Genomic DNA, 22,169 nt, shown 5'->3' on the forward strand with positions numbered 1-22,169 from the left:
CCCCGCGGGGCGCGGGGGGGCAGCGAGCGGGGCCCGGCGGCGCCGTCCGAGCAGCAGCAGCAGCAGGAGGAGGAGGAGGAGGAGGAGGCGGCGGGAGCAGCGCGGCGGGGCCGGTCGGCCAGCGGCGGCGATGAAGCTGAGCCGTCAGTTCACGGTGTTCGGCAGCGCGGTGTTCTGCGTGGTCATCTTCTCGCTGTACCTGATGCTGGACAGGGGGCACTTCGACCACCCCAAGAGCCCGCGGCGGGAGGGCACCTTCCCCAAGGTGAGCGCCGGGACGGGACCGGGACCGGCAGGAGGCCGGGCGGGGGGGTGCGGGGGGTGCCTCCGCCACCAACTTCCTCCCCGCCGCGGCGCTCGTCCGGCGGCGAGCGGCGGCCTCGAGCCTCGGCGCCGGCCTCCGGGGCTCGGGGCTTGGCCTCTGGGCGGCGCTGCCCCGGCCCCGCCGCGTGTCCCGAGCCGCCAGCAGGAGGAGGGGGACGGGGCTGGCCGGAGCGCGGCTGGCAGCGAGACCTGCGGGCGCGGGGTGACCCCGCCGCCAGGTAGGCAGCGGGGCTCGGGCTGCCGTCGTGGCGTTAAACCCAGCAGCGTCCGTCCGGTCGCGGCGAGGCCGGGCGCGTGTCGGGTGGAGAGCGCGTGGTGCGCTGTGCCGGGCTGCGCGTGTGCCTCGCGCTGCTGCGTGCGGGGAGTTTTGTTGTCGCGGAGCGAAATAAAGCGTGGAAAAGCAAGAAGCGAAGGTTTGTCCCTTCGCTGAATTTATCCTTCCTGAAGGCAGTAAGACAAAGGAACGCGTTTTAGCACAGCAGTGAGGCGTCAAGTCAATAGAAGAACTCAAGTCGCTTACTGAAAAAGTAAAATACTATTTTTCTGATAGAACCGCTGATTTTTTCGTTTAATGCAAAGATAATAGTTGACACCACTTTATTTCTGGCCGTGGCAAAAACCTCGGCTGAAGTGTGTAGAAGGAGCACGGATCAGTTCTGCCTTTGTTTCTTCGAGTTACAGTTCAGAGGTCAGCCGCTAGCTGTTTCAGGAACTAAGAGAATACGAAAGAAGCTTTGAAGAAGGCGAGACGAGGCTGGACTGCTGCGGCTGCATCTGCTCAATATACAGTTCCAGCAGGGGAGTAGTACTGCGTGTCATACTTGTAAAAGCTAGTACAAGTGCTGCTTTGGTGATACGGTCAGTATCTTACATTAGCAGAGCACCTCATGTGTTTTTATCTCACCAGTTGAGTTTAATCTAGATAAAGAATAGAACAGGGCAGCTCGTACATAGGAGGCTTTTTTTCTTTTTTTCTTTTTTTTTATTTAATGTCAGGATTTGCTTTGAAATACTGAAGTAAATATGGAAGGCATATTGGATGTGTTTGGTTTTCCACTGTCGGTGTCTTGCAGTTGAAATTCCTGTCAGTATCCTACAGCGTAGTGCTTTCTCTCTTACAAGCAAGGTCTATTGCCTCAGTCTGCAGTAACATCTCTTCCTTATACAATGTAAGGAGACAAGCATCTCTCCTCACGTCCTCCTTCCTCCCCTCGGACTCCTAGAACATTCCGCCAGCATTTACTCTTTCTGCCTTTTCCACACCTAAATTCCTTCGAGGCTGCTCATTCCCACTACTTAGCACTGTTCCAGTCCTTCCTTTGGGTAGAAAAATTACCCTTTTTCTTCTTGCTTTATCATTTGAAGAAGTTGCAAGTGAAGCTGATGTGACTCTGTCATCTCCTTTTTGCTGTCCGTAGGGTTCTGAACAGGAATTTTTCACTTTGTTAAAACTGGGAAGCCTCTGGAACCTAGCAAATGTTTTCTGAGCCATATAATGCATCAGTGTAAAGTTGATATGAAAGATGAAGAGGGGAAGAGAAGCCACCAAAAATATTGGAAAGGAAAATGCTACCTTAGCTTACAAAAAATGATGTCAGTGCGGTGTTGTCAGAACTCAGTGTAAGTGAAACCAGCCACAGATGTAAAAACTTCAAGCTGCTTTTGTTTGCGAAAACCTCTGGCAGCATTATGTTATATGTCCGTGGATTTAAGAAGACATTTTTTTTCCATGATGGAAAAGGTCAGTTTTTCTTATTGCTTTGAAGGAGGAACTGAGATTTTTTTTTTTTCTCACGCAGATTTTCAGATAGCTTCACTCCTTACTTCTTTCTGATCTGACAGTGTGCTAATTTTTCAACTTTGCTGTTTCTCCATGCAGCTCTGGTGAGAGCATCCTTCACCTTGCATATCCTGGAAGTTGCGTATTGATTAGCTTGCTCTTCCTGACCTGTGTGGTTTACAGTAGCCTCAGAGAGGAGGAGTGGGTTCTTCTGGAAGCAGCTTCCTGTGTAGCTCATCAGCATTTGTCTATCGAGGCTTTACTTTAATAGTTCCTGTTGGTCTGCATTCACCGAAAGAATCGTGGTATGTAATAGCAATAGTAAAATACAGGATGGGGATTGCTGTTCAATTTTCACTTCTGCTGTTTCTTCCAGATGCCTTCTCGTTGCATGATCTCAGGGTCGTGTGCATCAAGCTGAGGCTTGCGAACCTGTCTTTTTTTTTTTTTTTTCAGATTTATCTGCCATTGCAGTCAAGTGTTACCTTTCCTGAGCTTGCTTTCTAGTTTGAGAGTTCAGGTAGTTGTTCAAGGGTGCCAACACGAATGTCTTGCAGAAGTAATTTATGGAGAAGATCTCTCAAGGAGTGCGAATACCCTAAGCAGGAGCCTTTACATGTTCTCCATCCAAGGGCTTGTAAATGCTTTTCAGTGCCGTGTTAAAGAGAATCTCTGGTCTGACTTTGGAGGTCCTGGTAATATCTTGTCTAGGTGTTGAATTAGCAAAAGTTGGCATCAGTAGTCTCTTTTAGAGTGAACGTTGCCCACACACGGTAGTGAGGTGACATCATGGCAACCATAATAGAACCTGAGCTAATGAAGAGATTTATAGCCGTGTCATCATTGATGGTGCATTTAAAACATATGTGAAGGTCTGCATGCTGCCATAGAACTGAAATCCCTGTTAATTTGGGGGAAGATTAAGTACAACCTATGGAGATTGCCTTATTTGCCTCTCCTCTCTAAGTCCTCTAACTTCATGGACCCTGCCTGGTTGTCAGCAATATATTATTCTTAAGATGGCTGTATCACAAGCTCTCTGTTATCACAACTGCTTGCCATGAACACGTTGAAGGAGCATTTGGCGCAGAATCTCCTCAGAGGGCTCATCAGCAGTTGATGATGACCTGCTCTAGAAGTTTCAAGCGTTGCTATGTACTTTATCTCACCCTTCTCAGTGTAGGCAGTGTTACTACAGCGGTCACTTTTGTTTTAAAAACTCTTGAGAGTAATAGCAGAAACGCTGCTGGTTGAGTTTTAAAATGCACTACTCTCCTTTCTTTCCTCCTGCTCCTTCAAATAAATAAATCGAAAAGCTGCTGATAAGCTGCTAGGGAAACCAAACTGTACTTCAGCTTGGTACAGTTGTCTCAAAACTTCTGTATCTGTGAATGGAGAGGAAAATGCTCCAGCTATCATCTCTTTGAGTATGAGAAGACTAATGAAAGGTACTGAAAGTGAGAAGGACGAGCTGTATAGCATGGTGTTGGAATAGGATGTTTCCTGTCTCAGAACAGGTATCAAGATACAATGTGTCTTGGTGTCCTGTCTCACTAGAGGCACAACCTTGCAGCACTGTGCAGAGGCAAGCTTAAGGTGAAGGAGCCTTGGATGCATTTTTAGATTATTAACATATCAGTCCTTGCTACAGATTATAGTGCAAGTCTTCTGGTGGAATTTGCTGAAGAGTGATGGAGGATATTCTTCCTGTCTGCAATAACAGAATTATTTGAGAAATCTTTTGGCTGTGCAGTGGATGGAGATATGAAGTGGTGAGTCCTGTGCTGTCTCCTGTGCACTGAGTGTCAGGTACAAGCGGTCCTTGGACTAAACTGATAAAGCTAAATGAAAGCTTCATTCAAATCGAGTCTGAAGTGGAGTAAGTCCATGAGGAGCTTCACTTGAAGAACTGGTGTTACTGTATACAGATGAAAACCAAATACAGATAAGCACGTATTACTCTATTTGGTATTTTGGATCCAAATAGAAAAAAAAATCATTAGGCTAACACAGCATATTTTATCAACTAACTTTGCCTTGAGTTCAAACAAATCCATAAAAGCTGTTCATTTACACAGGCTGGTGGAGTATTCCTTGTGATTCTAAATTTTGCTTGATTTAAGAGTGTGCCATGCATGCTAAGGCATAAGACAAAGGAAAACATTAAAAATCCAATGTATTTTAAATTAAGTGGAGGTTTTATTTTTGGGTAAGAATATTTTGCTTCAGAAATATATGGCCTTTGTGTAGTCTTCACATGAAAATTCATTTCTAGTGCATTTTATGCCTGAGCAAGGCAAAACAGAAGAGCAACACAGCATCCTCTGTCACAACCTGATAGGTGATGCTCTGGAGCTGGGCTTTTTCTGCTAACCGCTTTCATGCAACTTGCTTTGGCTTTCATGGGACGTATCCCCACAGTGTGCAAGGCTGTTTCTGGAAGTAAGTTTTTGAAACTCAGGTCTGCCATGGTTCTGCTTGGTAACTGGAATGGGACCAAGGGATTGCTCTTCTAGTATCTTTGGCGCTTCCCTTAAATTTTATTAGAAGGAAAGCACAAGCGTACAGCAACTTCAATCCTTAGGGTTTTCCTATATATATATATATATATATATACATATATATATATATATTTTGAATAAGATCCTTCACCCCTCCTCCCCCCATGCCTTTGAGCATCATTATTTGAAACTTACTCTGATCTTCTCATGTGTTTGAACTGCCTTTACAGGCCCTGTAGCTGCATTGCATCGAACAGAGATGATCAAGTACAGTTCCCCTAAAAGCAGCTGGCTTTTTCTTCTATTTCCCATGTCCTTCCAGCAAAACATTAAGGCCTGGCTGTTGGTGGTACTGCTAATGCTTCTCTGCTGGCTTCATGTTTTCAAGGCATCCACATGATGCAACACATACTTCTTTGTAAATGGCAGAAGCGGTGATTTTTGCAGTGTGCAGTGCTGTTTCATCTGAACTTGCCAATAGCTTGGAATTAGTATCACCTGGCCAAAATATGAATCATGGTAGGGTGGAGCAGTAACAGTAGGATGCTAGGGCCAACATGTCAGAAACATCAGCAGTTCTATGAATCTGTGCACTTAACAAAGGCATCTTGTGAGCTTTACTGTGGAGCTCTTTAGAGATGAAAGTTTCCCTACTCTAAGGAAGCCCTACCTTCTGTCGGTTAACCCTCTGTCTCCTTTGGGTGGCTGCAACTACAGTGTATCAGCTCATGCTTGACAGTTGCTGTGCCCCAGTTCTGTGCAGAACAAATCTTGTCTCCCTCCAGCATCACAGCAAGTCTTCATGCTTTCTGCTTTTGAAATAACTCCTGATACACCAGAAATACATCTCCCAGCTATGGTTTTGTTAGGTACATTGCTGTAGTGAAGTTAGTGAAATCAGTGGCTTACCTGGACTATAAATAAACGCCTTTTGTTGCTTTGTGTTCTTACAGGTTTATTTTTGTGGGTTCATTTCTGACCTGTGTTGTATAACAAGCTCAAGCACAGATGTATGCAGCAGTATAGGAAACTGTATGATCAGGAAATATTTGTTTCACTCTGAAATGTAAGCAGTAGTAATTCAGTTTGTATGTAGTTTAAGTTGTCTGAGCACTGAATAATTGTGAGTGCAGTGACTTCTAGTAGCATTCTTAGGAGTTTCATGTCGGAGAAGATTGAATGTTGAATCAGAATACTTAGAGGAGGAATTATGATTTTCCTGGATTTGAAACTTGCTTACTTAAAACAAACAAACGAAGCCTGATTAACAACAATCACAGTCTGAAAGACTTTGAGTGTCACAGGAACGTTCTTGAGTATTAGATTAAAAAAAAATAGGATTTTTTTTTGAGCTTCTTGTGCATTGTAAAGGAGGAGGGGTTCTCATAGCAAATGTAATTATAGGTCAGTAACAGTTCTTTGTACTTCCTGATGTTCCAGAGCATGTTTGTCTTTGTTTCTTGTACGTTTTGAGTGAAGTTTTGGCTAAACAGCAGTCAGGCAGAATCTTACAGCTTCTTTCAATTAGTCTTTGTATCTAGTGAAAAATGTTGAACAAAATATATTCTTCAGAAGAGTAGTAACACCTCCCATAAAGGAGAACTCCTTTCTGCTACTTAGGGTCAATGCCCAGCTTAAACTGCATAAACTAAATGGAGAGAGAGCATTTCCTTCTTTGCTCTTAGCTTGACCTTTATTTCTGCCTGCTACATGATTTTGTTATTTTAAGTTTTGACTTGTTCAAATAAAAATAATTAAAATGCCTGTACTCTAATGCCATGTAAACTGTATTTCAGTTTTGTACTGATAGCCATTTTAAATAAAGAAAATATTCAGTATGGGGTTGGGAAGGGAACCAAAAGAGCAATTAACCTAAAACTTACCAGCCTGAGAAGTAGTGCACATCTTTCAGATAACTGATTTTATATAGGGAATGCTTCTAGATCTGTCTCCATCTCCCCGTTCTGTCTCCCAGCCTTCAGATCAGTGATAATTATGTCAAATTAGGCCTTAACAACATCTTTCTATTATCTCTGAAAGGTACGTGAAACTTAAATCTAGAATAATAATACGTAGAATGCTTATTTCTTATTGTAACACTTGTTAAAAGAATTTTAAAGTCTCTCAGCTCTTGAAAACCTGTTCTTTAGGTTACTTTATCTTCGGACTAGAACAACTATTTCATTTGAGAGAGAAGACTTGAGTTTTATAGTTCAGTTAACTCAGGTGAATGCCAGTGTCTTCCCAAAGTGAGCGTGTTTTGAATGGTACTTTAAAGGCAGGAAATCCTTAAAAAGGTTATTTATGTAATTTTCATGATTAAAAATACACAGAAACCTTCTGCCTAGCTTAATAAAGGCTTTAAACCTTGACTTGTGCTTTTAGCTGTTGTACTGTATGCTTGGTTTTTCATTGTGACCTACCTCACAAGGTGAATACACACTGAAACAGTCAGTGTGTTCAAATATTAAGCTTTGATGCAACATCATGCTGTATTTTTAACTTCTACCTGCTTGCTTTTTTTCCGTAGAGGACATGACCATTCCAATTCTACATCTAGTGTGCTCTGTTCACTGTACAGTGCTCAGAGAGTACAGGGAACTGAGAATGTGTTCTGGTCTTACCATCTTGGTGTGCTGCATCTTGATAAAAGCGAAGGCTTATATCCAGATTTCAGTCAAGTTAGTACATGATTTGTGAAGATAGGAATAATTACTTCCAGGTGAAAGAAACTGATTCAGGAAGTGATTAAGATGACTGCAAATTCAGTGCAGTCAGAAAAGGACATGTGAAGTTTCTTAAATGCTTAGTGTTGTGAATCTGTATAGGCAATGATCTGGACTTGAATTTCACATCCCTGGGAGAACCCTGTTTGCTGTGGTACACTTGCTTTCTTCACCACAGCTCATTTGTGCACCAGAGCCTCTTAAACAGGACTCTGCCAGCTCTTTTGTGGTCGCCGGCTTGTTCATGTGGGTGAGAAGGAGAATGGGGTCTGGCTGGTTTAGAACCAAGTGCTTGGTGGTTGCTGGCTTACTCTCTGGTACATAATAATAATAATTTCTAGCTGACCTAACCTCAGAAATCTCTCGTGGATTTCTCCTCTGCCTGCCAGTTTCTGTGAGAATTCCTCATTCATGGGCCTGTCATACTCCCACTTTAACTATCTGAGCTACCTTTCTTCTTCCTTCATGAAATGATCAGCAGCTGCCTGTTTGAAAGGTCCTGTATTTAAAGAAGGAGTGAGCATTCACTGAGGAAATGAAAGTTGCAATACCCTTTTCTGCAGCGCTTAGGTGGGAGAAGCTGCTCTGCCTTGCCCAGAATAAATCAATTTTATTTTTCCTTGTGTTACTGGACTTTCTTACTTGTGCTGGGTAACAACACTCCTTTCTGGAGTGAGTCCTTGCAACAGATCAGAGCAGTATCAAATGCAAATAGACGAGGACAAAACAGAGGGCAGTGGGGAAGCAGAGGCCATTCTGGGATGTTTGGGGCCTCAAAACCACTGAAGGGTTAAGACTGGCTGAAGCGTACGGAACTGTTAATGTAGCTGTTTCGTGTGGTGGTAATAGCAGGTTGCTCAGTGCTGCTAACAGGTATGGATGTTTTTTGTTCCAAACGGGTGGAGAATGAACTAATCTGGTCTGTCCTCACTTGAGAAGATATAGTTGTTTCAGTCCAACCCTGTGTAACCATGGGGATGGCAAAGAGATGCACTGCTCGTGTGATGCCATTATTTTACCAGTGCAGCTGTTCCTGCTTTCAGGATACAATTTGGATTTGTTGGTACTTTACACTTCATGCACTAATACTTGTCATTATGGAGCGAGAGCAGGGTTGCCTTTCTTTTTAATAAAATCTTTATTTGCACAACTGTATCAATACGTGAAGATGGAGAGAAATGGAAGAAAGAAGTTTATACCAAAGTTAGTAAGAACTAGTAGACTGGTTGTATAAGTCAAATGATTCACATAACTTTACATTGCATTTCCTTATGTCAAACAAGTATATAGACTCACAGAGCATCCTTTTAATGGTCTACACTTGGACTGAGCCTTAGTCTATTTGGACTTATCCAGGAAGCATACCTCTTATTTTGCTATCCAGTATTTACAAAGCCATGTAGATTACAACATTTCAGGCAGAGTTGCTTAAGGTAAAATTGATACATCTCTGCTCAGATTTAAAAATAAATATAACAACACCCACTTCCAATTGTGTGGAAAATTTTCAAACTTAATTTAGAACAAATACTGATGATTTTAGTAATGAAAAGATGACCTGTGTGTTTCATTTTTGATTAGACCTGTCAGATTCTCTAGTATGTTTCTAATCCGTTTTAATAGTAAATCAACACCCATTACTGGCAATCAGTAAGTGGGGCAGTGTGAATCAGCTATTTTCCTCTAACAGTGTTGAAACTAAATTTTATTTTGTTCTTGAACATTTTCCATGTTCAGCTCGAAATTAAAATAAAATTTACTATTGAATGCCACGTTCTTAGCACTGTCTTACTCCTGCCTACTTAAAATGAGTAAGGAGTGAGGACTGAAAAAAAAAGGTACTTTCTAATACTTGATCCATTTTAAATTTGAGAATGGATTCCTGACACTGCTTCACTGCATTTATATTGAGTGAAAACTGGGATCCATTTCTAGTTTGTGTCGCTGTTGTTTCTGAATTTTAATTCTAATAGATGGTGTGTTGCAAAATGGAAACTGAAAACATTTTTCTTAGCATCTACAAAAACTTCATTGCCTGTTAGTTTACAGCGTGAGGCCATAGTTACATATTTTTACCTGTAGCTTTTTGTTTGATGTTTTGCTTTTAAGCTGAGTTAGTACATGCCCAGTTTAAAATCTTCATAAGAAACATGATGCATCTCATAGTCTTTCAAAAAAAGAGAAAGCAGGTAGTCTTAATTAGTGTCCTTTGTTAGTTCCTACAGTGGGAATTCTGGTAAGGATTTCTATCTCCAGATAACAGAGTATCTGTCTCTGGAGTTTTGTGTATAATCTTCTAAAAATCACTACTGCTCAGTGTTCTAGGTAGGCTTGAACTCTCCACTGTAAAAATAAGTTATTGTTGGAATTACATAACTATATAAATTTTTTTACTGGAAAATAAACAGGGAGCAATCTTCTGTCTTAGCACACAGGAAACAGGGAACTTAGTTTAAAAGAATTTTACCACAGAATGCACAGTGAAATAGTAGAACTTAATGCAGATATTTTAAGGTTTAAAGCATAAAAAAATTACAAGAATGGTCCATCTTATGAGAAGTATGACTTGACCTCTAAGTTTGGAAGTTTGTGTCTGAATGACAGGCACTGGGAGTATATGCCAATGGAAGGATCAGTCTAACCACATATTTGGTGTTTTTATAACTTTTGGAGAGACAATACTTAGCTAGACAACATAAAACAGATTAGTCTTGTAATCTATTGCAAAGTAATTGACAGGCTATTGCTAAGCAATATAATATTCTTTTGTAGGTAAAATGTTTCTAGAACATACAGGAAAGAGAAATTCTCTGTTTTTACAGTGCAAAGGAAGAATATATACTGGTGGGGTAGGTGTGAACAGCATTTTAGGTGCTTACACATTTGGTAACTTTGAACTATAGCCGTGTGCAGTGAAGCAGGTAATAGCTGGTGTAGATGATAGCTATGTTTTAGTTTTTTAGGAATCTGAAGATCAGAGGTTATGTTGGGTAGCCTGGAAAGTCCCAATCAGTATTATTTTATGTATTTTACTTTAAGAGTGAGTGGCATAACAGGCTATTATGTGAGCAGAGAAACCTTTCTTTTTCCCTTTTTGGAAGGGAAAGTACTAATTTTATAAAAATGGGTACACACCATTTTTAATGTTTCATTTTAAAGATTTTAGTCCCGGTTGTTTCTTTTGTGCCACCAGGGGGCATGGGACTACACTTCTTTTCTTTCCAGTGCCCTATCATCTGCATATTGATCTCCTGTTTTCAGTTATTCTGTTTTCTAGTATTCTGTCTCTAGTATTTATCTTTAAGCAGTTTAGATTCCAAGATTTATGTCCTTCATCTCAATTAATTTATTCTGGATCTATTGTCAAAATATATTACTGTCTTTTGGAAAACAAAAAGGTTTAATGTGTGTTACGTTCTAAAACCTGTTATCATTTTCAGGATGCGTTGAGCTAAGAACAAAGCAAAACACTGGGTCAGCATTTTACACAGCCCAAAAAAGGAGGGGACAAACTTACCAACTGTAAAATACTACAGCTTATCTTCTGTGGAATGATAAAGAACTCCTATTAGAACGATGAAATTGCAGAAATGGCTAGTAGATCCTAAAAGGTTGATTGGTATCTAATATTAAGGGAAGCTTTTTATTCCTGCAGACTTCTCAAAGTGAACAGGTTTTAAAAGAAAGTACCCACTGCAATTTAAAAAGGAGGCTTAGTCCTTTGCAAACTACAGCCTAACTACAGAAGTTGGAATTAATTGGCATTTGAGGAAGGCAAATTGTATCTTAAAAGGAAAATGCAAAGGCCTCAAGTGAATGATTGCTAAAGGGGGAAAAAGTCTCATGCACCAAGGCTGTTGCTAATAATTTTCTGTAAGCATTGGTATCAGGGAAAAGTTTAACTTGTCATTAAAAAGCGTAGATCACAGAATAATTGTCTACTGAATGTGTTATTTGTGATGAAAACAATGGGTAAAATTTGAACACCCAAATCTGCAGTGGTTTTGTTGCAATGAAAGCTTTTTGACAAAACTTAATCAGATGTTGTATATTTTGGGGTCTGACCATGACTGTAATAATAGAGAACAAACACCCAGTTACTTTCCATCTTTTGTTATTGTTAAGTTGAAATCTGCCTGAGGAAAGAAAGAAATTATTGTTAAGCTGAAATAATGTTAAAAACATTTTAAATGATTTGGCCTTTTGTAAGTGTGGAAAAGCTAACACACTAGTATTTGAAAAATATTTGGAATGAGTGGCTAGTACTTCAGAGAGCAGTAGCATTTCCAGGCATTTTCCTCTCCTGTGCTACCTCCTGTACCTGGTATAATATGGTGATTAAATGTTGTGAATTGTTTTGTGTTGTCTGCCTGCCTCTCTCTTTCCAAGTTGCTTTGGAGATATGCTGACTTCTTTCAGTGCATCTTGGTATTATCTTCTGTCCCTCCTTTCATGGTGTACATTAGGATCATCTTTAGAATCCTGTTCTTTAGCAACTGAACATGATCTAAATGAAAATACTATTAGTTTGAATTGTCTTTTGCATGAATATATTGACGTTTGTCCAGTTATATGGATTATTCCTATGAACAAGTGGTTAAGGAATCTTTTACGAGCTTCTGTTAATTTCTCCAAATTTTGCTGAAAATAAGAAACTTAATATATACTGAAGCAGTTTTTCCTTGTATGTGTGAAGTATTAAAATGTTTACATCCTTTTAATTCCATCGTGATGGGACTGCCTTCTAGAAAATGGGCTTTCCCTTTTGTGTCCTGATATGATGGCAAATGAAAATATTAGATTTTTTTGCAGATGTTTGATAGACATGAAAAATTGGAATTTGGCATAATTAGTACTTGAAACAATGTGACTTATTTTTAAAAATATCTTTTTATCACTTTTGCTGTTTTCCCTTATTCTGAGAGGAGAGGGTCTCTTATGTTGGTTCAATTTCTTAGTTTGTCTTTATATAAGACATAGGATAACGATTATTTTGTGTGATGATATACTACTGTGAAATTGATTTTAAAAGATTGTCAAGAATGGGTCTGAGAAAATTAATCGACTTTTTTTTTTTTTTTAACAGGGTCAACTTTCAATATTGCAAGAAAAAATAGATCATCTTGAGCGCCTGTTGGCAGAAAATAATGAGATTATTTCAAATATACGAGATTCTGTGATCAATCTGAGTGAATCAGTAAAGGATGGTCAAAAAAATCCAGAGGCTATAAACTTCAGTCAAGGGTCTCTTTCTGAGCTCTTTCCTTCTGCTTCAGTTCCACTTGCCGTTGATTCTGAGGATTGTTTGTTTGCTTCAAAAAGTGGAAGTCGTGGTTCAGATGTACAGGTAAGTGACATGCCTTTTTCTTTTACTCTCCTGGAGTACTACCTTTCGTAATTCTCAAAATATCCAACTACTGGTAAAAGCTTGGAACTAATCACCTAATCTAAGATGTAATAGAATTGTTCAAGTGCCTGTTGTGTTAAATGGAAAATGCTATGAAACAGTTCCTTTTACCTTTTCTAAACTATCTAGAAAACTGTATGTGATTACGATGACCCAACATATCAGAATGTTTTAAAGTTCTTGAGAGAAAACAGCCTAAGATTAATCACTGTTTATTGTCCAGTACTCGCAGAAGCTCTTGGGAAAGAGTTTATTTGAGAGTATTTCTCCAGATTCTTCTAAAGCTGATGTAAAATAATGTGGAAATAGTATATAGACTTATAAGTAGGTTTTACACTTGAGGATTACATGTGTAGATGTGTCTTGAGGAAAAGACAAACCATGCTTAAGACGTAATAATTTAAGAAAATATCCAGTATTGTTTGCCCTTTGGAATACCAGTTTTGTGTTTAGGCATTCCAGGGTGTCTCCAGTTTTTATAGGCACTTTGATCAGAAAGGAGAAACATATATTGGTTGGCATGAACTAGGCTGGTTGAAGTTTTTAAAGTCAAATGCTTCAAGTTGAATTTATTTTCCTTTCTGGTGATGCCTGTGAGTTCATTGACTCTTATATATTCAGTTTTAATGGAGTGTTTCAGGAGTGCTATGAATACTGTGTGAAGTCTGTGATCTGTTCTGTTTTGGGGAGTCTTGTGGGAGTACTATAAATATTCAAGTACTCTAAAGTAAAGATTAAATTCTGAATACCAGCTTTTTCTCTCATTCTGAAAGTGCAAGTATTTCTCTTGTAGGAGAAAGACATGGACTTGAGATGAATAAGTATGCATCAGAACAATTGTAACCTCCAATTTATCATTTAAAATGCCTTTAAGCTCTTCAGGGATAGGCACTACCTTAATATGTCTCTTACAGAGGAAGCAGTTTTTAAAGGCAGTAATATCTAACTGTTCGTATTTGTATTATATATTATATTTTCTGTGCAGGAAAGTGAAGTAAGTGGGCCTTCACATATTTTTAAGTTACTGGATTATTACAGTTACAGGTTATTTTGCACACAGTCTGTTAACATATTAAACAATGCACTTTTTTAGGTACATGGGAAATAAGCTAATGTGAATTGTTGTGAATTTTCAGGTAAAATGTTTTGGCTTAAATTATTGGACTTGTTAACCTGTTATGAATGGAAAGTAAATACTAAAACTGTTCTAATGTTTCATGTCACGTATGTGGCATGTCAGAACGTGTACTTGGTATCATTTAACGTACCTACTCTTCCTGTACTCGTACTTTATTTCCTTGCCTTACCAGGCTGGGAGGGTTGTAATGTTCTTCATGTCACTGCATCAGTATCCTGTACTCAGCAGATTATCAGCCATTATCCTGAAGTCACTTTAATACTGATTTTTATAAATAGTTTCTCATCCTGTGAGTCTGACCCACATTTCAGTTGCAAGAATCTAAGACCTTGATTTTTGCAGAATTTTGGTATTAATAAGTAAACGAATCTGTTGTTATACCTGAATACTAGCTTTACTATTTAATGCTTCACGAAGCCTGAGGTATTCTGCAAGCTCAGTTGATCTTTTTTCTTCTAGATTTTTATAGACTGAGAAATTCTGAGAAGATTATTTGAAGAACATTGATTTAATAAATAAATACTTAAACAGTTTATTTTAATTGTGTTCCTAAGCAATAACTTAAAAAAAAAAAAAAAAAAGAAAACATAGGTGAGACTTAGTATTTGGAAAATGAGAATGAAGGCAAAAGATGCTTCGCAGAATAAGTTGTGGAAATCCATTATAGTCACACATAATAGAGAGAGCATTACAAGAATAGATTCAAATATGGATTAAAAACCTCTAACATTTCAGTGAGTAATATTACCAGGTCTTGTTACTCCAAGAGATTTATTTTCTGTGCCTAAGTTGGAGAAAACAATTTACTAATAGCATGAGAGCCAAAAAATTCTTGGATCGGATAGGTGAATGATGTTTTCTCGTGGAAAAAAATGTAAAACAAGAAATGATACACACCATTACGTATGGTGTAAGTAGGAAGGATGTTGTAATAGAGCTGACTGCTCAAAATACCATTGAATTGAGAATTGATGTCATTCAGATTAAATAGAAGGCTAATGTGCACTTTTTCAAAGAGCTGAGAATGGAACTGGATAACAAAGTGAAGAACTCTGCATGAAATACGGTTACGACTTGACACTTTTTTAGGTCAGTAGTTCAAGATGTGTATGGAATTTGTGCTTGAAAACAGAAATCTCAACAGCCATCATGCTGAGCTGGAAGGTCTTGTAACTGATGGTGAGGTGTGTCCTCTTTGTCCCTTTCAACTACTGAACTATCTAACATCGTGCTTAGCAATGTTGCTCTGTTTAAAAAAAAGCATAAATCACCTGTAACAACAACAAAAAGGTGGCCTGAAGAGGCATGAACTGTGTTTCATTCTGTGCAGTAGTTCAGTGTTCACTGAGGCAAGTGCTTGCTCAAGACTTATGTTCCTTCAGCAGTTTGAGTCCCTCAATATAGGGAGGTAATAAGCCGATTTAGGGAAGAAAAACAAAATAAAATGACAACAAAATACACAATTGGTAAGTTTTCAGTTAAAGCATATGAAAAGCCTGTAACAATATGACTGTGTTCTGAAGCAGCCATGCTGAAATCAGGGTGCATCCTTTATTAATTTTGTTGACTGTTTTTACCAAGACTTTTCTTATTGTATCAGTACTTTATAAATGGAAAAGAATTTGAAATATCTCAAGGAAGTACTTGTCTTCTTTTTGTTTCTTACTGACTAGATATTCCAAATGTGTTCTGCACTTGCAGTCATGTAACCTGGTCAAGTGAAAGGTTAACTTTTAATGCCTTGGATCATTCTTACTGTGGATGCTGTTGCACAAAAGATGAAAACGACATCTACCGGATGTCTTGTCAAGTGCAATGAGTTTGGACTAATCTGGCTTGGGTTTATGCCAGGGAAAGTTTTTGAGTCCTACTTTCTTCCTGGCTTTTTTCTTTAAACCAGTGCTGATCAATATTGGAATCATGGAATGGCTGAGGTTGGCAGGGACCTCTGGAGATGATTTGGTCCAACCCACTGCTCAAGTAGGGCCACCCAGATCAGGTTGCCCAAGACCAGGCAGTTTATGAATGCTTCCGAGGATGGAGACTCCACAGCCTGTGTGGGTGATCTGTGCCAGTGTTCCGTCACTCTCACAGAGAAAGTGCTACCTACTGTTCAGAGGGAACCTAGTATTTCAGTGTGTGCTCATTGCCTCTTGTCCTGTCACTTGGCACCACTGAAAAGTGCCTGACACTGTACTCTTTGCATCGTTGCTTCAAGTATTTATATAAACCGATGAGATCCCTGAGCCTTTACTTCTCTGGTCTGAACAGTCCATCCTCTCTTAGCCTTTCCTTGTAGGAGTGTCACTCTAGTCTTGTGGCACATCTTTGGACTCTTTAGTGTGTCCATGTCTATCTTGTAATGGGGAGACCAGACCTGGGCACAATACTCCAGGCCTGGCCTTGACAGTACTGAATAGAGGGGAAGGATGACCTCATTTGACCTGCTGGCAATACTTTACTTAATGCAGCCTGAAGTACCATTGATCTTGTTTGCAACAAGGGCACATTGCAGACTCATGTTCAGCTTGGTGACCACCAGGATGCCCAGGGCCTTTTCTGCCAAGCTGCTTTCCAGTTGATAACTCCCCAGTTCATCCTGGGGCTGTTCCTCCCTGGGCGTGGAACTTTGTGCTTCCCCTTGTTAACTTCATGAGGCTGCTATCAGCCCATGTTGACTCCAGCCTGACCCAGTCCCTTTGGATGGTAGCACAATCCTCTGGTGCATCATCAGCCAGCCACTCTTCCCAGTGCTGAGGGTACATCCTGCCCCGTCAAGCAGGCCATTAATGAGGATGTAAGCAGCACTGGAACCAGCACTGACCCCCGAGGTACACTGCTAGTTACTGGCTTTCAACTAGATTCTGTGCTACTGATCACCACTTTCTGGTCCAGATACTCAACCAGTTTTTGACCTACCTTTCAGTTTGACCATCCAGCCCATACATCAACAGATCCTATATTAGGATCTTAAGGAGGGCAGTTTTGAAGGCCTTAATGGAATTCAAGGTAGACATTGTTCGTTGCTCTCCCCACATCTATCATGCTGGTTATTTCGTCATAGAAGTTTCTCAGGTGAGTTAATAAGCCTTAGCCCACTTTAGTGATTTCATGCTGACTAATAATGTCCATGTGCTTTGAAATGGTTTCCAGGATTAGCTGCTCCATCACCTTCCCATGGATTGAGGTGTGAGTGTGACTGACCTATAGGTTCCTCGGTCTTTTTTCTTGCCATTCTTGAAGATAAGTGACATCTGCTTCCCTCCTGTCTTTGGGCACCTTTCCCAGTTGTCATAATTGATCAAGGATTAGTGAGAGTGGCATTGCAATGATACCTGCCATCTCCTTCAGCACTCAGATGCATACCGTTAAGGTCCATGAAGTTACGTATGTCCAATTTGCTTAAGTATTCCTTGATCTGATCCACTTCTGCCAAGGATGTGTCTTTTTGGCTCCATTTAGAACCTCTCTTCGTAGGCTTCTCAATCACTTGGGTAAGGAAGCTGTCACTGAGGCACTCCAGAAGCCCCCTGTATTGTTTCTGCCTTCCCACGTTGTCCCTCCAGCAGATACCGTGGAGCTGCCCCTCGTTCTCATAACCAGAGCCTGCAAACGTAATGCTTCTCCTAGCTGTCTAGAGAGGGCCTCATCTATTTCTCTTCTGGTCAGGCTGCCTATACCAGGCACCCATTACAATGCCATCCCTACTGGTCTTCTCATTCCTTTCGCATAGCCTCTCAGTTGGCTTCTCATCCATTCCAAGGCAGAGTTCCATGCCCTTGAGCTGTTCTCTCTCATAAAGGGCAGTTCCCCTTGTCTTCATGGCCATCTTTCCTCAAGAGCCTGTGTTCCTCCATTGCCACGCTCCTGTCACTGGAGCCATCTTGCTGTGTCTCACTTCACTCCTGTTGCTTGTCAGCCTTGTCAGTCACTCTCTCATGGGGCTGCTGGTAACTTTCTCCTGTATCCATCATTCCCAGTTGTCTCTCCCAAGCAGACGCTGATCTGCAAATAGAGTTCCATGGTCACAGAACCCAAAATCCTGTTGTCAGCACCACTTGAAGCAATGTCAAGGCACATGCAAGATCAGGAGGTGATCTGTCCTGAATGACATCCTGATCTTCAAATTGGAGAGAGATGGATTTGAAGGGTGGACAAGGAATTGGCTTGAAGGTCACACACAGAGAGTGGTGGTCAATGTCTCTGTGTCCAAGTGGAGGCCAGTAACAAGTGGTGTCGCTCAGGGGTCTGTCTTGGGACTGGTGCTGTTTAATGTCTTCATCAGTGATATAGATAGTGAGATTGAGTGCACCCTCAGCAAGTTTGCTGATGACACCAAGCAGAGTGTTGCGGTTGATACAACAGGAGGAAGGGACACCATCCAAAGGGGCCTGGACATGCTTGAGAAGTGGGCCCATGTGAACCTAATGAGGTTCAACAAGTCCAAGAGCAAGGTGCTGCACCTGGGTCAGGCAATCCCAGATGTGAGCGTGGACTGGGAGAAGAACTCAGAGTAGCCCAGTGGAGAGACAGACACTTGGTGGTTCTATTGGATGAAAGGTTTGACATGAGTTAGCAGTGTGCGCTTGCATCCCAGAAAGCCAACTGCATCCTGGGATGTATCAACAGAGTGGGCAGCAGGTGTAGGAAGGCGATTGTCTCCCTCTGCTCTGCCCTTGTGAGTCTCCACCTGGAGTGCTACATCCAGGTGTGGGGGCCCCAGCACAAGGAAGGAGTGGGGCTGTTAGAGCGGGTCCAGAGGAGGGCCACAAAGATGATCAGAGGGCTGGAGCACCTCTCCTATGAAGAAGGGTGGAGAGAGCTGGGGCTGTCCATCCTGAAAAAGAAAAGGCCCAAAGGCAGACCTCATTTCATCTTTTCAGTACTTGAAGGGTGGTTATGAAAAGATAGACTGCAACTTTTTATTAGGGCAGATAATGATAGGACAGGGGCGAATGGTTTTAAACTAAATGAGGGGAGATTTATATTAGGATGGCATCCCTGCCTATTGCAAGGGGTTTGGAACTAGATGATCTTTAAGGTCCCTTCCAACCTGTGCCCGTCTGTGATTCTGTAATTCTGTAGCCAGTTATTGACCTATGCTGTCAGTGCCCTCCTGATACCTTTTCCCCTTAATGGCAGGATTGAAGAGAATACCATCTGGGACCCCATTTCCCTGCTGCCCCCAGAACTCTGTAGTCGCTTCTGATGGGGTACGCTTTGCCCCTGGCAGTATCACTGGTGCCCATATGGAAGACCAGGGAGTAGTATTGAGAGGGACAGACAAGCTATGGCAGTCCCTCTACAACATCCTGGGTCTGGACCCTGGCAGGCAGCAAACTTCACTAGGTGGCATGTCAGGTCATTGAGACAGTTATTTCAGAGATCTGCAAGATCCGTTTCCTGAGTTGCATTTCCCAGAACTTGTGCAAAAAGTGATCATGTGAGCATAGATTGAGATAACTTTTTACCTAATATGTATTACCTTAAAATTACGTGTTTGTGAACTGTAAAAACTGGTATCTTGCAGATTGCAGAAGCTTGCTTGTGGAACTCAAGCTCCATCTATGAGAAACTCATAGGAATGTCTAAAATTCCATGAATTGTTGCTTTTTAAATAAACATGTCTTCATGGCTGAAACGTCCAAAGAGTTTATCAGTATTAAGGTCAGTCATTGGTAACTGGCAAATATACAGAGTGTGCACTGGACTTTCTGCAAAGGTTGCATTTTGCAGAAGAATTATAATTCTTCAAAAATCAGAATCTAGAAAAGTAAGAAAATATGGTATTAGCCTAATATTCATATAACCTTACTTGTCCTCCTTGAACTAGCAATACAGAATGCATGTCTGGAAGCATTGTGCGTGTGTTTCCCATGAAGCAATGTTATTTAGAGATGTAAACAATTCCTGCAGAGCTGTGATGTGACATCATATCATACAGCTCAGATATTTAGTGTAGGCCCAGATGAAGCATTGCTAATCCTAGCATTGTGGTGGCTTGTATTCCAATCTAACACTGCTTGCTTTTCTTTATATCTTATGCTAAAGGCCTGTGGTGGGTGGACCTTGGTTGGCTGCCAGATGCCCACCCAGCCAAGGTCAATGCACTGCAGTCCTCAACCAGGGACCTGAGGAATTCATGATAAGGACAGTAACTGGGAGAGGTAATGGGAAAAACTCAGTCCGGACGCTGCCAAAGACTGAAATACTTGTGGGGAATCTGTTTTGTGATGTGCTGAAGGGACAATGGGTAGAGTTTTACTGTGTTTGTATGTTGTCCACCTTCGTCAGTGTTGTGATGATGTCTCTATGATTTTGTGATTTTGTTGTAGTTTTTTTTTTTTTTTTTTTTTTTTTTGTAGATGTAACCAAGTCTATGAAGAGTGTGTGATGATTTTCATTTAAACTAGAGTTCTTAAATATGTGTTTCACAGAGGTGAGGATGGAAGGTACCGGGTGTACAGGTGCCCAAGTGTTGGCAGTGCAGGGGCTGCAGTGGTGGCTGGGAAGAGGCCAGGGACTATGTTGTGCTGAAACAGAGGATGGAGCTCTTCCACCAAGCTGGTGGTGCCTCTAGGAGACTGTATTTAAGAAAGGGCAAAGTGCTGTGCAGGAGCTGTGAGAGACAGGAATGAGGAAAAAATGTGTGAGAAACAACCCTTTGAAAACCAAGATCACAAAGGAAGGGAAGAGAGGAGGTGCTCCAGCTGCTAGAACAGGTGGGAGAGCCTATGGAGGAACAGGTATTTCCCAGCAGTTTGTGGAGGACGCTGTAGCATGTGGATCCTGTGGTCCACGGGGGACCCATTCTGGAGGAGTTTGTGGAGGACTACAGCCTGTGGAAAGAACCCCTCCCTAGAGCAGGGAGGAAGTGGGAGGATGAAGAGCGGCACACTGAGCACAGCCACCATTCCCCACCCCCTCTACATCTTGGGAGGAGTTAAAAGCATTGGGAATGAAGGAGTGAATGTGAACCTGGGAAGAACGGGAGATGTGGAGGAGGTTTTAGATTTTGATTTTTGCTTTAGATTTTGTCTCTTTCTCCATCCAACTCTATTTTAAATGGCAGTAAACGAAAATAAATTTCCTAAGTCAAATCTGTTTTGTCTGTGATAGCAACTGGTAGGTGATCTCCATGTCTTTATTTTGACCCCAGAGCTTTTCATCTTATTTCGGCAGCTGTCCTGTAGAGGGGTGGGGTGGTGAGAGAGCACCTAGGCGGGCATCTGGCAGCAAGCCAAGGTCGACTCAACACAAAACCTTAATTTCTTCAGGCAGATGATTGTTTCAGATCTATTTTTTTTTTTCCCAAGTTATCTGGCTGGACAGAAACCCGCTACCACTGGAATGTTTTAACTCTTACGATGTTCATATAGTAAGTGACTCCTGTAGGCCACTGTAGTAGAATTCAAATGTTTGTTGAAGAAAGTTTGTCAGGTATACATTTGCATTCCATCACCCCGCACCCACACATTTTTTTTTAAATTTTTTTTTTTTGCACTGAGATACTGCTCTGGAGATGGTGTTTAAAAAATGTTCTCGAGTCCACTTTCTATTTTTAGTGAAATTATGTTTAAGTTGAAACAGCTGGGGAGTATACAGTTTCTAACATGGTCAGTTTGAAAAATCAGGAACTGCGATTTTAAATGTGCCTGACTTTTTTTTTTAATGATTTCTCAAAGTGTAAAATAACTTAAGTCACTTTTCCTCCTCCTCTCCATTGTCTGCAGCATTTAAATCCTGCTACTGTTAGCAGCTCATCTTTCTTTCTCTATCCAATTTAAATCACAAGAGTAACATCTCTGTTCATGAGCAGTGCCCTCAGTTGCTTGCTATCTGCTACTGAAATAGCTTTGATTGACGAGCTGCAAGTCTCATTTCCTTCTTTCTCTCCACTTCTATGTATTTGGTTCAGTTTCAGCTCTTGCACGTATATCAAACTGTTGTAATTCAGTTTATAAACCCTGTGAAAGCCTTTTTATGGATTATTTTTTATTATTATTTTCATGAAGTAATGATCTGAGTTAATTCAAGGAGATACATGAGAGGAGCATAAGAACTGGCATCAGGTAAGAGGCAGAAATGGGAAGCGGGATCTGCCTCGTTTTTTTGTTAAGTGGTAAAGCTCCTGATGCCTCATTAATGAAACTCATTCTTCAGTGAAGCTAGCCTTTAAGAGCTTTGTGCACATTTTTCCTTATGTGGGGGTACATTTTAGAGGAAACTTTAAGAGAATAGCTCTGAAGAGGTTTATTTTTTTATTTTAGGTTCCCATACTTATGTCTTTAAA

At 41.0% G+C, this 22,169-nt stretch overlaps 1 protein-coding gene across 2 annotated transcripts in view; it reads left to right on the forward strand.

Annotated features, from left to right (window-relative positions):
* The first annotated feature begins 63 nt into the window (after positions 1 to 63).
* The window catches only part of MAN2A1 (mannosidase alpha class 2A member 1), a 131,701-nt gene continuing 109,595 nt past the window's right edge, over positions 64 to 22,169 (forward strand). The window contains exons 1-3 of one of the 2 annotated variants that reach the window (XM_035309927.1): positions 64 to 84; positions 122 to 265; positions 12,418 to 12,678. In XM_035309927.1, the coding sequence (XP_035165818.1) occupies positions 131 to 265; positions 12,418 to 12,678 (396 nt within the window). In that variant the 5' untranslated portion in view covers positions 64 to 84; positions 122 to 130. Of the gene's footprint in view, positions 88 to 121; positions 266 to 12,417; positions 12,679 to 22,169 lie in introns of both variants that reach the window. The other variant, XM_035309928.1, reaches the window with a different exon arrangement.

Source organism: Oxyura jamaicensis, chromosome Z (genome assembly GCF_011077185.1).
Source record: "Oxyura jamaicensis isolate SHBP4307 breed ruddy duck chromosome Z, BPBGC_Ojam_1.0, whole genome shotgun sequence".
Classification (NCBI taxonomy): domain Eukaryota; kingdom Metazoa; phylum Chordata; class Aves; order Anseriformes; family Anatidae; genus Oxyura; species Oxyura jamaicensis.